The sequence below is a fragment of the Neopsephotus bourkii genome, unplaced genomic scaffold, assembly GCF_033783945.1.
Source record: "Neopsephotus bourkii isolate Nb327-2 ecotype Australia unplaced genomic scaffold, CSIRO-AGI_Nbou_v1 NB_234, whole genome shotgun sequence".
Lineage (NCBI taxonomy): Eukaryota > Metazoa > Chordata > Aves > Psittaciformes > Psittacidae > Neopsephotus > Neopsephotus bourkii.
Window position 1 is genome coordinate 15,495,000 of NW_026900744.1, and position 11,814 is coordinate 15,506,813.

The following is an 11,814-nucleotide window of genomic DNA, read 5'->3' on the forward strand; positions in this document are numbered from 1 at the left end:
TGAGCCATGTCTCTGTGCAGCATTTGAGGTTTGTCCATCACTATTTAATATCGGCATCCCTGACCCACTGCCCCCTCCCCGGGGAGGCTCCAAAGGGCTGTGTTTGTATGCGACACACGCAGACAGACAGCAGACGGGAAGCGCCCGTCAATCACAGCCCCTTTCAGCCTGTCAGCTCAAAATAAAGGGAGAAAGAGGGGGTAGTGACTCTGATGAGAAACTGGGGCTGCTTGTACACCTCCCCCTCCATCAGTGTCAGAGGGGACATGGGATGAGCTGTCCCAAAGGTGGCTTCAGACACGTGTAGAAATTTCTAGGTTTCAGTGATGCTGGGTGGATGGGAAACCCAAAAAGAGAGGTCTGGGATGGCTTTCTTGAGGAAGAGGGATTGCATGGAGAGGTGAGACTTTGCCTCAGAGAAAAGGGGGACATCTGTAAGGCTGGCTAGTTTGTTTGGGAACCTTCCAGCAGAAATGTTGCATTTCTGCAAATGGCAAAATATTTTGTTTCATAATCTTCTTGAACACCCTCCCCCCCCCCCCACGACCCCTTTCTGTTTCAAAACTGTGGATTTTAATTTCAAAAGGGACCTAAATACAAAATACTAATTAATAATAATAATAATAATGATGCAGATTAATCAGTATAGGAACAGGAACGTTTGTAAGATCAGAAGCAAAAGGTTGTCTGTTACGATAAAAATTGCTTGCTCACCATATTTTTGTCCCAGTTTCTGCTAGGTTGAGTGGGTTTGTTTTGATTTACAAATTGTCACTGTCTGTGCTTCAATGAGACTTTCACTGAGCTGCCTGTGGCAGATTGGGTTTCTGCTGAGCATCACAGTACTGAGCAGGTCACCCTGTCCAGTGTCCTGCACTGTGCCTGCCAGCTTCCTATGTGGTTAAACAAACCCAAAGGCTGCTAGCCAAGCCCCATTTAGCTTTTGAACCCCAGCTGTGAAAGGAAAAATTGTCTTCTGCCATCCCTATGATGGCAGGAATGAAAGCACTTCTATTGAAATCTAAGGGTAGGTAATTTGTTCTTGGTTTAAAACCTGTTGAAGTCCCACCCTTCTCTTCTGTGTAACCTCCTATAGATAAATGTCATCTCAAAGTCCCCTTTGCAGCAGAAGGGAGGCACAAAGAGGGAGAGAGGGGACAAAGTATCTCATGTGTTCTGCAAGGAGGGAGCTGGCCACAGAGCTGAAGATCCCAGAGGTGGAGGAAAACATCTCTGGATCCAGGCTGGTGTGCCTTGCTCAGGCAAAAATGTTAAATTAATTGCTAGATCTGGTGCTGGAAGAAAACTTCCTTTCAGCCGCATCTCCGGCTGACCAGGGGTGGTTCAGTTGGGTTACCTGTGCAGGAGCTGTCTGTCCTAGAGTTATCCTATGTGAGGTTGTCCCTATTATGGGGTTGTTCTCCAGTGGGATTATCCATGCATGGGGTTACCCGTGCATGGGGTTATCTATGGGAGGGATGTTAACCATGCATGCTCTTCTTCCTCAGTCCCTGTATAGGGGCTTGTACTCTCCAGGGCTGTTCCAGGAGTGTAGAGATCTAAGATGCCCTTTGCACTCTTACCATTACTACCTGTGGTAGGCTGAAGTTTTTATGCTGTGGCCTTTTACTGCCTAAGATCTTGGTTTATTGTGGGTTTATAAGGATCTCTTAATGGTTTCATACTGTGAAAGAGGTTTTATGGGGATTTCTCTGCATCTCCCATTGCTCAGGGATGGGGGAGTCCTGCATTGGACAGGGAAAGATGACTGGTCCGTCTGGCATCTCTTGGTGGGAGCTGCTGGGAACTCAGCAGTTTGGAAAGAAAGTGATTTATTCAGCAACTTAAGTACGGCTTTAAGTGTGTAATATTAGGCAGCTATTTACCTAAATCTCACACCTTCCTGTTTCGCAACATGCTTTGGGCTTAGAAACATCCATTGCTTAGTTGGTGCTGCTGTGTTTAATTGGCAAAAGTTTATGGTTCTTTAATCAGTGTCCTGGAAATAGAGATTTTGGACACATACACTTGTAAAGATCAGATAGCAGTAATATAATAGCTTATCAATATTTTATTATTGAAAGCAGTTAGTAATCCCACCAGGTAAAGCTTCATTTCAACAGGGTGAGAATGTGTTACCAGATCAATCAAATCACCTCCACTTTGACATGAGAAACATAATTAAAGACAATTACAGAAATATTAATGCAAGCGTGAGTTTCTCAGAGCTGGGACAAGAAGAGAATAACCCTTCAGTAGGGATGCTTTAGAAGGAATATGCATTCCTTTCCTCCCAGGGAAGTCACTTGGGTCTTGGAAATACATACATCTTAGAGACAGAGTTGTATGGAAACCTGGGAAATGAAAATTGAATGTACAAAAATAAAAGCTACTAATTGCATTACACAGAATTATAAGCTCCCTAACTTCCACCTTTTATTTGACGATTTTCCACTTTCTGTAGTGACACTGGTGTTTTATAAAAACTTCATAACACCTCTTTCTTACTTCTTGGGGGATGCTACAATTTGTGAGTTTGCCAGGATTTGGCTATCATGGGGAGAGTGATGCACCCCATTCTCATGCTCGCCCCCACCATTTTGGGAAAACTGGGGAGGGAGTACACGTAGCCCACATGCTGGCATGAAGTGTCCATGAGAGACCCCAAGATGAGAGGGGGCCAACACCAATAAAGTGGGGTACATTTGGGTACCCCATTCCCAGCCCTTCAAGCCTTCAGCACCCTCAAAGGCTGGCAGGCACCACTAGCAGGTGGCAGTCTGCCTTGTCACCCTGTGAGAGGTGTGCATGTCTGGCAGGCAGCTGTTTGCCTCTGGAGCTGGGTGCTCACCAGCTGCAGCGCTGGGCACTGGGAGGTGACGCTTTGTGGCTGACCCTGCCCTCAGCATGGGGAGGCGGCATTATCCTCTGTTCCTGCACGTAACTCCCCTCCTCGTACTGTGGAGGACACTGCCCTGCCCAGGGTCACTGGCTCCGTGCAGGCAAGAGATGGGCATAGATGCAGCCAGCTGCTACCGCCGACTCTCCCAGGCTTGCTGCCTACAAGGCAGAACCTGCCTGTTGCCCTCTGGCAGTTTGCACCGCTGGCTGCCTTCTTTATCAGCTGTTGGGCAACTGAAGTGGTGAAAGGAAAAAGTGAGATGAAGCATGCACCTTTGCTGCTGGGGATCTTCTGTTGTGTAGCATCTCTGGTGTCACAGGAGGCTTCACTTTGGGAGGTACCTCTGGAACACAAAGACACGCACATGCCTTGTTCTGCCCCTTGTCTCCTTGTTCTATGGGCTATTGAGCTCACCACAAAAACTTTTTAAAATGATCCCTGTTTTCTGATGGTTTTGCTGGGAGGGTTTTGCTTATGTCTGGTCCTCTCCTTGTTGGGATGGGGCTGACTCGGCGCTTTTCATTTCCTATGTGAGGTTTTTTTGTTTAGTAACTGCCAAAAAAAGCGAAAGGATTGAAAACCCACTGGTGGGTGCAGGGCTGCCCTTCACCATTCCCCTCCCAGCCAGTCATCCCAGCACTGCAGCCCTGCAGCACCTCAGGTTTTCCCTGGGAATAACACATGGGATGGGACCACAGAGGTGGGAGCTATCTGGGGTTGGAGGAAGGCTGGATGCGTCGCTCCTCATGCAGGTCCCTGGGGCATCCCCGGGCTGGGACACAAGCGATGCTTGGAGATAACCTTCACAGGATGTGTGCTGACTTCTGACTTCTCTTTCTGGGCCAAGGTCATCAAGACAGGGGAATAGTAATGTCCAGTTCCCACAGATACTTAGGACAAGGCTGGGTAAACAGTGACTTTTTTCCTTACGGGGCCCAAGCCAAAAATACAGATATCTGGGGAGTATCTTCAAACATCTCTACTGGATGAAACATCCCATTCAGTTAAAACATCCAGCCCAGGGATAAGCTCCAGGTGCCTCCAAATCTTCTCAAACCAACACTGATGTTGCTGCCTCCTCTCTGCTTACCTCAGTTTCCCCAACTGTAAATCAATGATCATGCTACTGAATTTCTTGGTAAGGACATTTAAAATTGGAGAAAGAAAAGCTCTGTTTCAACCTCCAGTGTTATTGCTGTCATTATTATTTTTGACTTTTAAGTATAAAGCCAGTGTGTTGAAACCTGGGAATTGTACAATTAGTGATGCTTCACACACTGTCCCATCAATGTCAAGGAACAAGCTGAGATTTATCTTTTCCTTTTGACATATTGAGTCTTCAGTCTTTCACCAACCTTAACACAAAACTTGCTGTCGTAGAGGTTTTTATGATATATTGGGTGTTTGATATGTTTGCAAGCAGAAACAGGGCTGTTCCAGTGACCCAGGCCAGAGGGGTGGGGTGGTTTGTGGGTGACTTACAGTACTGATGCTTTCTTCAGGTGCTTCTTGAAAGGCATGGACGAGCTTACTGGCTCCATTGCCATCTCCATCATCTCCTTACATCTAGGTGTGATCTGGATGCAGGTAGAAATGTAGGGTTGGATTGATAAAACTCATGTGTGTCTCATGTCTTGTGATGGTGGGAGCTGGCCTGTTGGGTTTGACACCTGTTTGATTTTCAACTGGAGTGTGCAGATGTTGGTGTCTTCGTCCTTTGACTGCGCTCATGGTAAGCACCTGGTAACAGATCAACCAAAAATGCTAAAGGTGACCCAAAGGCAGCAATCCCCATTGGCACAGGGCAAGATGCAGCACGTGTCACTGCAGGGAGACAGTGCCACTGTGTGCAACCCCTCAATGCAATCAAAGCACCAAGGGGGTGACACAGTGATCCTGTGCTGCCCATCTCCCTGCCACGGGTCCCAAGCCTTGCGCCACCTGTGGGTGCAGCCGCGGTGCTGCCGGGCATCCCAGCGAGATCCCCTCTTGCTCCCGCAGGCTCTTCGCGGTGAAGTGTGCCGGCTGCCTGGAGGCCATCGCGCCCAGTGAGCTGGTGATGCGCGCCCAGAAGAGCGTCTACCACTTGCGCTGCTTCTGCTGCTGCGTCTGCGAGCGGCGCCTGCAGAAGGGCGACGAGTTCGTGCTGAAGGAGGGGCAGCTCCTCTGTAAGAGCGACTACGAGAAGGAGCGGGAGCTGCTGAGCTTGGTGAGCCCGGCTCTGTCGGATTCTGGTAAGGGGCCACCCGTGCCCAGTGTCTCCCTGGCTGGTCCCGCTCTGAGGCCCCTGTGAGTGCGGTGTTGCTCACTAGAAGCAAGGTTTGGGCTCATTACCCTGAAACTCTGCCCCGTGATCCAAAGGGAAAAGCACATCGCATTCTCCAACCAGAGTCTCTCCCACCTCAGTAGCAAGAGCATGAGTGGGTACCTCAGGAGCGGAGGGGCTGCAGTGCTAGAGGATACTCTGGGGACCATCCCATCTCAATAGGCTCTTTCTGTAATGGTTTGTGCTCCTGGCCTGGGCAGCAGCACCCCATCCTGAGGGGCATACATCCTCTTCAGGAGCAGGAGGGCGAGTGTCATGCTGGCCAAAGGTGACATCTCTCACCTCCTTGCCCTTGGAAACAGAGGAGCTGCCTCTGCTGTAAATACACTGTAGACAAGAGTTTTCTCTCAGAAAAAAAGTCATGGTCCCAAGCATCCCAATGACTACCTTCTGTGTCCTTTCCCTGTGCCTCACTGTCCCAGACAGCAGACCCAGTGTGGTGACACTGCTGGGACACCGAAGAGCCAAAGGGGGCTGCAGGAGAGATGGCACCTATCTGGCACCTTTAGGTGGGCAGGGGCCTGGCATCCTGCTCCAGCCAGGGTGTCACTGCCAGGTCAGGTTGCCCAGAGCATCAGATCAGCATTAAAATATGTATTCACAGTCAATGCACCTAAAATCTGAATGTTTCCCAGGAAGACAAATTTAGTAAGAAAGCCCAGCAATGGGCGCCAGGAGGGTGGAAATGATCTGCTAGCAGAAATCCTTGTGTTAACGCTGTCCCCATGGAGCCCTGTTTCTTGAGAGGCTGCACAACCCCATGCTGTGCACCTGGGTCACTCTTAAAACCCATAACTGGGGGAAAACCTGCTTTGTGGAGGAAAAGATTCAACTTTGAAATGCTGTGCTCCGGAAAGGGCTGACAGCATGCTGGGGGGAACCTGTCCTTTCCCTGCTAGAGCAAAGCATTGGATTTAATAAAATAGAAATCAGTGTTACGAGCTGGTTAGGTTGTCAAGGTGTGAAGCAAGGCAGGTCACAGACATGGCAAAGCAAAGTGCTCACTGCCAGGCACAGGCAATGATGCAGCTTGGAGCAGCTGTTGGGGGGGACAGGGTGGTTTAACTGGATATGGAGCAAAAATTGCTCAAAGCCCATATTTCTATTTAATATTGTGCTCCTCTGCAAACCCACTTGCTTGAAAGAAAAAAAAATGCTCCTCCCAAATAACAGTGATGATATTTAAACAGTAAAGAGTGAGGCAATGGGAGGATGTGGCTGAACACAGCCAGTGAGTGATGGTCCAACACTGGAGTTGGTGGAGAGGCAGGAAAGTAGCAGGATCCAGCACACTGGCACTGCCTCTTGCCTTAGCTCTGGGAAAGTCCTTAATGGATTGAAGAATTATTATTTTTTCCTTCTGGGATGTGCAGACTCCTTCAGTTAAAATAGGAACTGATGAGGAGACATCTTGCAGGAAAATAAGTGAATTGGCCACAGCAGTTTGGGTTTATTCCTAATAGGGGAAAAGGGCAGTTTGGGAAAGGTTGGGGAGCTTTTCCTCCCCAGCGACTCATCAGCCAGTGGTCCAGCCCCCTGCCAGGGGCTCTAGCCAAACTGGGAACAACTAGCAAAAACCTCCAGGGGAAATCCTTATTTAGGTGGAAACTCCAGCTGAGACCCAAGGGATGCAAAGGGTCAATGTGGGAGTCAAAAGGGCATGGCAACCCCTTGGCTGGGTGGAAACCCAACCCAAAGCCCCAGCATCCCCTGGCAGCTACTGGCTGGGGGGGGTCCCAGCCCTTCCTGTCTCCCCACAGACCCCATAGCTTAGCCCCACTGTTGTTCCTGCCTGGCTTTAGTGGCCACCAACATTTTGTCTTGGGATGTTGTGTGGCTTTGGAGATGATGGCTTAGTGGGTGCCAGCCCAAGTGCACATCCCACATGGATTAGCACCATGGGGCAGCTTTGCCCCCTCCTGCTACATCCCTCCTGGGGACCCCACCACCACGCTGGGGGACGCAGAGGTAGTGCCTCCACTCTGGCACTGGTCCCAGGTGCCCTTCACCAGCAGTGTGCGATGTGCTTGTCCAGCCTCTCCCCCGTCTCCCCCTTGCTGCTTTGAAGACCCCCAGCCTCCCTCCCCCAGCCGCCGCACACCAAAGGCCACTTTATGAGAAAGCACAGATAAAAAGCGAGCCATATGTTGTCTGTAATCTCCCAAACCCTCGCTTCAATTACCTCCTCCCCTGAGCCTCCGCTGCCCAGCCTAAGTAAACAAGCCCCTCTGAAAGAGGACCCCACTTTCCAATTAAAAGCGTCCTAACGTTTCTCCTCTCCCTAAATCCTCCCAAGTGAGGAATGTTCTGGCCCTGGCGGTGGGATGCGGGCTTGGCGGGTCGGACCAAGGGCATGCTGCACAATATCCATTGCTCCGGCCCCTTCCCAGGTGACGTCAGGGGCAGCCCCAGACACTCATTAATTTCTCCCCCCTCCTTGGTGGGGAAAGGCTTGAAAGGGAGAGTTAATTAAAAGTAATACCCTGCCAAATCCGGCTTCACTTTTCCTTCTTTCCCTTTGACACTGGGAGGGATTTGTGGAGCAGGTGTTGTGTGGGGGGCAGGGCTCTGGAGGGCTGCTCCGAGCGGGTTTTTCCCTTGGCATTGGTTTTGAGCATCATTTGCTTGATGGTGTCTATGAGCCTCTGGCTCCCCCCTGCTGGGCTCTGCCCCTTGCAAACTGGAGGGGATTGGGGCACTTGCCTCCCATTAGGATGTAAAGGGGTTCAGGCACTAAAATGTCTCCATTGATTGACATTCCTCCTCCCAGTATTTGTAAAACTCTCTACCCTTCCATCAAAATTAAGCTCCTTCAGGTTTCGGGAAAGCAGGCAGCTCAGCAGAGTAGACTCTGTGCTGGCACTGAGGAGGTAGCGACAGCCACTGCTCAGCCCCATTAGCCATCAGACTCCACACCCAGCACCCCTAACACTGGGCTTCTGAGACCCACTGTACTGCTATGTCCCTTGTTTTGGGACACGCAAGAAAACAGCGGTTTGCCTTTCCCATTGCCACTGCTGCCACGGGCATACTGTGGCTGTGCAGGGAGCTCACAGCAGCAGCAAGGCTTTGTCTCCTGTGGGCCAGCACCTAGCTCCAGGCTGTTTGGGGATCACCAGTGTAAAGATCTCTCCCTGCCCCAGCCCGCCCAGCCCTAGCCACAGGGAAGGTCTCTGTATCAGCTGATGGGCCCAGGAGAGAACCCAGCAGCGTGGAGGGAAGAGGTAACTGTTACCTTAGAGCATCCTTGCTCCTCCACTGGAAGCACTGCCCCACCTTGCTCTGCAGAGCTGCTCCTGTCATTTCCCACTCCCAACTGGGCTGCTACTGGATTTATGATTTTGTGATGTGTGTGATCCATGATTAGGTCTTGCCATGGGGTTCAGCCTAACCTGCTCTCACCATTAATTATTATGAGCTAGGCTAACAACTCCCTGATCCATCCCCATGTCCCAGAGGCATAACAGGCTTGCAGCCTGCATCTGCATCAAACCAGCACCTCAGTTCTGGAAAACTGGAAAAAGCTGTAAGTAACAGCTTGTGAGTGAGAAGGACCTGTGCTGTCAGACTTGCATTATAGCCATCCCACAATGGCTAAGCATGGGAGGCTGTCAACATGGTGGTGATGCAGAAAATGAGGACTGCTGGTAAGATGCTTTCCTGGAGCAGCTTCTGCTCAAAGGCCTTGCAGCCCTGCATGGTGGAGAGCAGCAGGGAGATACACACCAGTGCCTGGGAATGCAATGGAGCAGCACATTGCAGCAAGTACCTGATGGGTGAAGCTAGAAGCAGCCTGAGCTTCTGGCTAGAGAGATTTAAAACTGTGGAAAGGGGAAAATATAGGCCTGGTCACCAGCTGTACAGCAGGCAGGGATTTGGGTCTGATGGAGGGAAAATCAGGTGTCCTAGGATTACACATTGCAGCTGTTCAGACTGTTGGAGCAAAGAAGAACCCAAAAAGCTCATTGGGTCGCTGAGCAGCCCTAAACTATGAGTCACAGAAGCTTTCACCCTCTCTGAGCTGCTGTGGGGAAGGCAGCCCCAAACCTCAGCTCCTCTCACACATTCACAGGAAGATTCCCACCAACATCAGCTGAAGTCTCCCAGATATTTTTGGACATACTGGAAAACGGAGTGCATGGCCTGTTGTCTGTAAAAGACCTGCTTCTTTTTCCCTTCTCTTAGGCAAAAGTGATGATGAGGACAGCATTTGCAAACTGGGCCAAACCTCAGGGAAGGGTGTTGAGGATGGGAAGGATCACAAACGTCCCAAGCGGCCACGGACAATCCTGACCACACAGCAGCGAAGGGCATTCAAGGCATCCTTTGAGGTCTCCTCCAAGCCCTGCAGGAAGGTAAGGGGAGAAAGGGCCCATGCTCAGCTGCCTTCAGCCCCTGTGGGTGTCTTGGATGCTGAGCAAGGACTTGTCCTGGCTGCTCTGTTCCCTCCTAAAGCCCCCCTGAAAGGCAGAGTGGGCTGAGATGCTGCTGTCATTCCTTCCTCCAAGGTTCGGGAGACGCTGGCAGCAGAGACAGGGCTGAGTGTCCGTGTGGTGCAGGTCTGGTTCCAGAACCAGCGAGCAAAGGTGGGTAGCCCTCATTAAGGCTGGTGCTGGGTCTCTCCTCCCTCCTTACTTTGGCTAGGGCATGATTTCACCCTGGTTTTCCCATTCTTCTCACCCAGATGAAGAAGCTTGCCAGGAGGCAGCAACAGCAGCAGCAAGATCAGCAAAACACACAGCGCCTGAGCTCAGGTACCCCTTTGCACCCAGTTCTCCTTGCATTCAGGATCTCCCTATTTCCGAGCCCTCTCTGGGCTTCCCAAGGGAGCTGGGCCCCCCAAAAAGCAGCAGCCCCACTGTGTTGACAACTTGCTCTTATCTTCTAGCCCAGACCAATGGCAGTGGAAGCGCAGGGCTGGAAGGAATGCTGAACCACTACACCACTCTGCCCCCACCCCAGCAGCTGCTGGGCATGGAGCAAAGTGTCTACAGCTCTGACCCTTTCCGGCAAGGACTTACCCCGCCGCAGATGCCCGGAGACCACATGCACCCCTATGGTAAAGCTCTGGGGTTTGCCTCTTGCCTTCTGCCCTTCATGGAGATGCTGGGCTGCAGTGGGGGGCTGTGTGGTGGAGGGATGCATGGGGATGCAGTGATTCTGGAAGATGGTGGTCACCTCACCGCTAAATCCTTACACTGCAAAAGCTGGGGGTACCAGGCACTGTCACGGTGCTGGAGGAGAAAGCAGGCTCTGAAACCCTTCTGCTCCTTTCCTGCTTCCCAAGGTGCCGAACCCCTCTTCCATGACTTGGATAACGATGATACCTCACTGAGCAACCTGGGTGACTGCTTCCTCACCACGACTGATACGGGGCCGCTCCAGGCACGAGTGGGGAATCCCATTGACCACCTCTACTCCATGCAGAACTCCTACTTCACCTCCTGAGCGTGACGTGGGCCCCAGCACACGGCAGCCACCGCTTCTGCGCTGCTCCAGGAGGGGCTGCGGAGCCCCTGGGGTTGGGAGGGAGGGGAAAGTGACACTGCTGAAATGCTGTCAAACAATATGTTGTAGCTTGGGATTCTCAAGGAGCGAGTTAAGTTATGGGTTGCATAGTTTCATGTTTCTCTTAGGAGCCTAGGATTAGGGACAGGAGTGGTTGTTGCAGCTGGCTGGTGGATTTTCAAATTTCAAACGGGGAACCAAATTTCTTGTTTCAGCAGGAGGAAAGGCAGGGGGAGGGGAATGCTCCTGTGGGAGCATCCCAGTGCCCTATTCCCTCCACACCACCTTCAGTCTGATCAGAGGAAACTGCTGGTCTTCAAGGGGAGAGCCTGCAGCATCAGCCAAGCTTTGAAATTTGAAAAGCTGACAATGTCTTGGAGAAGCAAGGGGAAAATTTCACTTCAGGGTTTTCCCTCTGTTCCCTCTACCAGCTTGAGCACTCACTGTTTAAACACAGGGACTTTTAAGATAGGTGTTCCCATGTGAATATAGAAAGCCAGAAACCCCTAACATCACCCCTGTCCCTGCAGACGGGGCTGTGTGTGTGTATGTGTGTGTGAATGGGCACACACGTGTGTGTGTGTGCAGAGCTGTGTGGCTGTGGGTGATGTCCTACGCAGCCACACCTGCCAGATTGTATCAACAAAGTTTATTTCTAAGTCTATCAGAAATTTACTGTACAGCAAAAGTAACTTTATTTTCAGCGTGAACCATATTTAAGGAAACACTCAATGCACTTAAGTTATAAGATGAAATAATTTACTTTTTATAAACGTTATGTTTAGGTTGCAAAAGCCCAGTGGCAGGGAAGGAACATCAGTTCATTTCAGGCGATAGGTCTGGATTTTGGGGTTGGTTATTTTTGGTGCTCTTGGGTTGCCCTACTGGGTTTGAGGTGCAATTGAAACCCAAAGCAGGGCTGGCTTCAAGTACCTGCTGCTCTGCCAGCATGGTGGCCAGGTCCCCATCTGGACATGTTCAGTGTGGGGTTAGTGCAAGGTGGAAAACACTGCTGGACCTGGTGGATATCCAGGCCATTCACGGCTCATCCATGCTTCCCCGTATCACCTTTCTCCTT

The 11,814-nt window shown here is 50.9% G+C and overlaps 1 protein-coding gene across 1 annotated transcript in view; it reads left to right on the forward strand.

The window, feature by feature from the left end:
* The window catches only part of LMX1A (LIM homeobox transcription factor 1 alpha), a 43,090-nt gene extending 32,399 nt beyond the window's left edge, over positions 1–10,691 (forward strand). The window contains exons 4-9 of the mRNA XM_061344736.1: positions 4,904–5,136; positions 9,414–9,583; positions 9,737–9,814; positions 9,913–9,982; positions 10,117–10,287; positions 10,516–10,691. Of these exons, the coding sequence (XP_061200720.1) occupies positions 4,904–5,136; positions 9,414–9,583; positions 9,737–9,814; positions 9,913–9,982; positions 10,117–10,287; positions 10,516–10,676 (883 nt within the window). The 3' untranslated portion in view covers positions 10,677–10,691. The remainder of the gene's footprint in view (positions 1–4,903; positions 5,137–9,413; positions 9,584–9,736; positions 9,815–9,912; positions 9,983–10,116; positions 10,288–10,515) is intronic.
* The last annotated feature ends 1,123 nt before the right edge of the window (positions 10,692–11,814 follow it).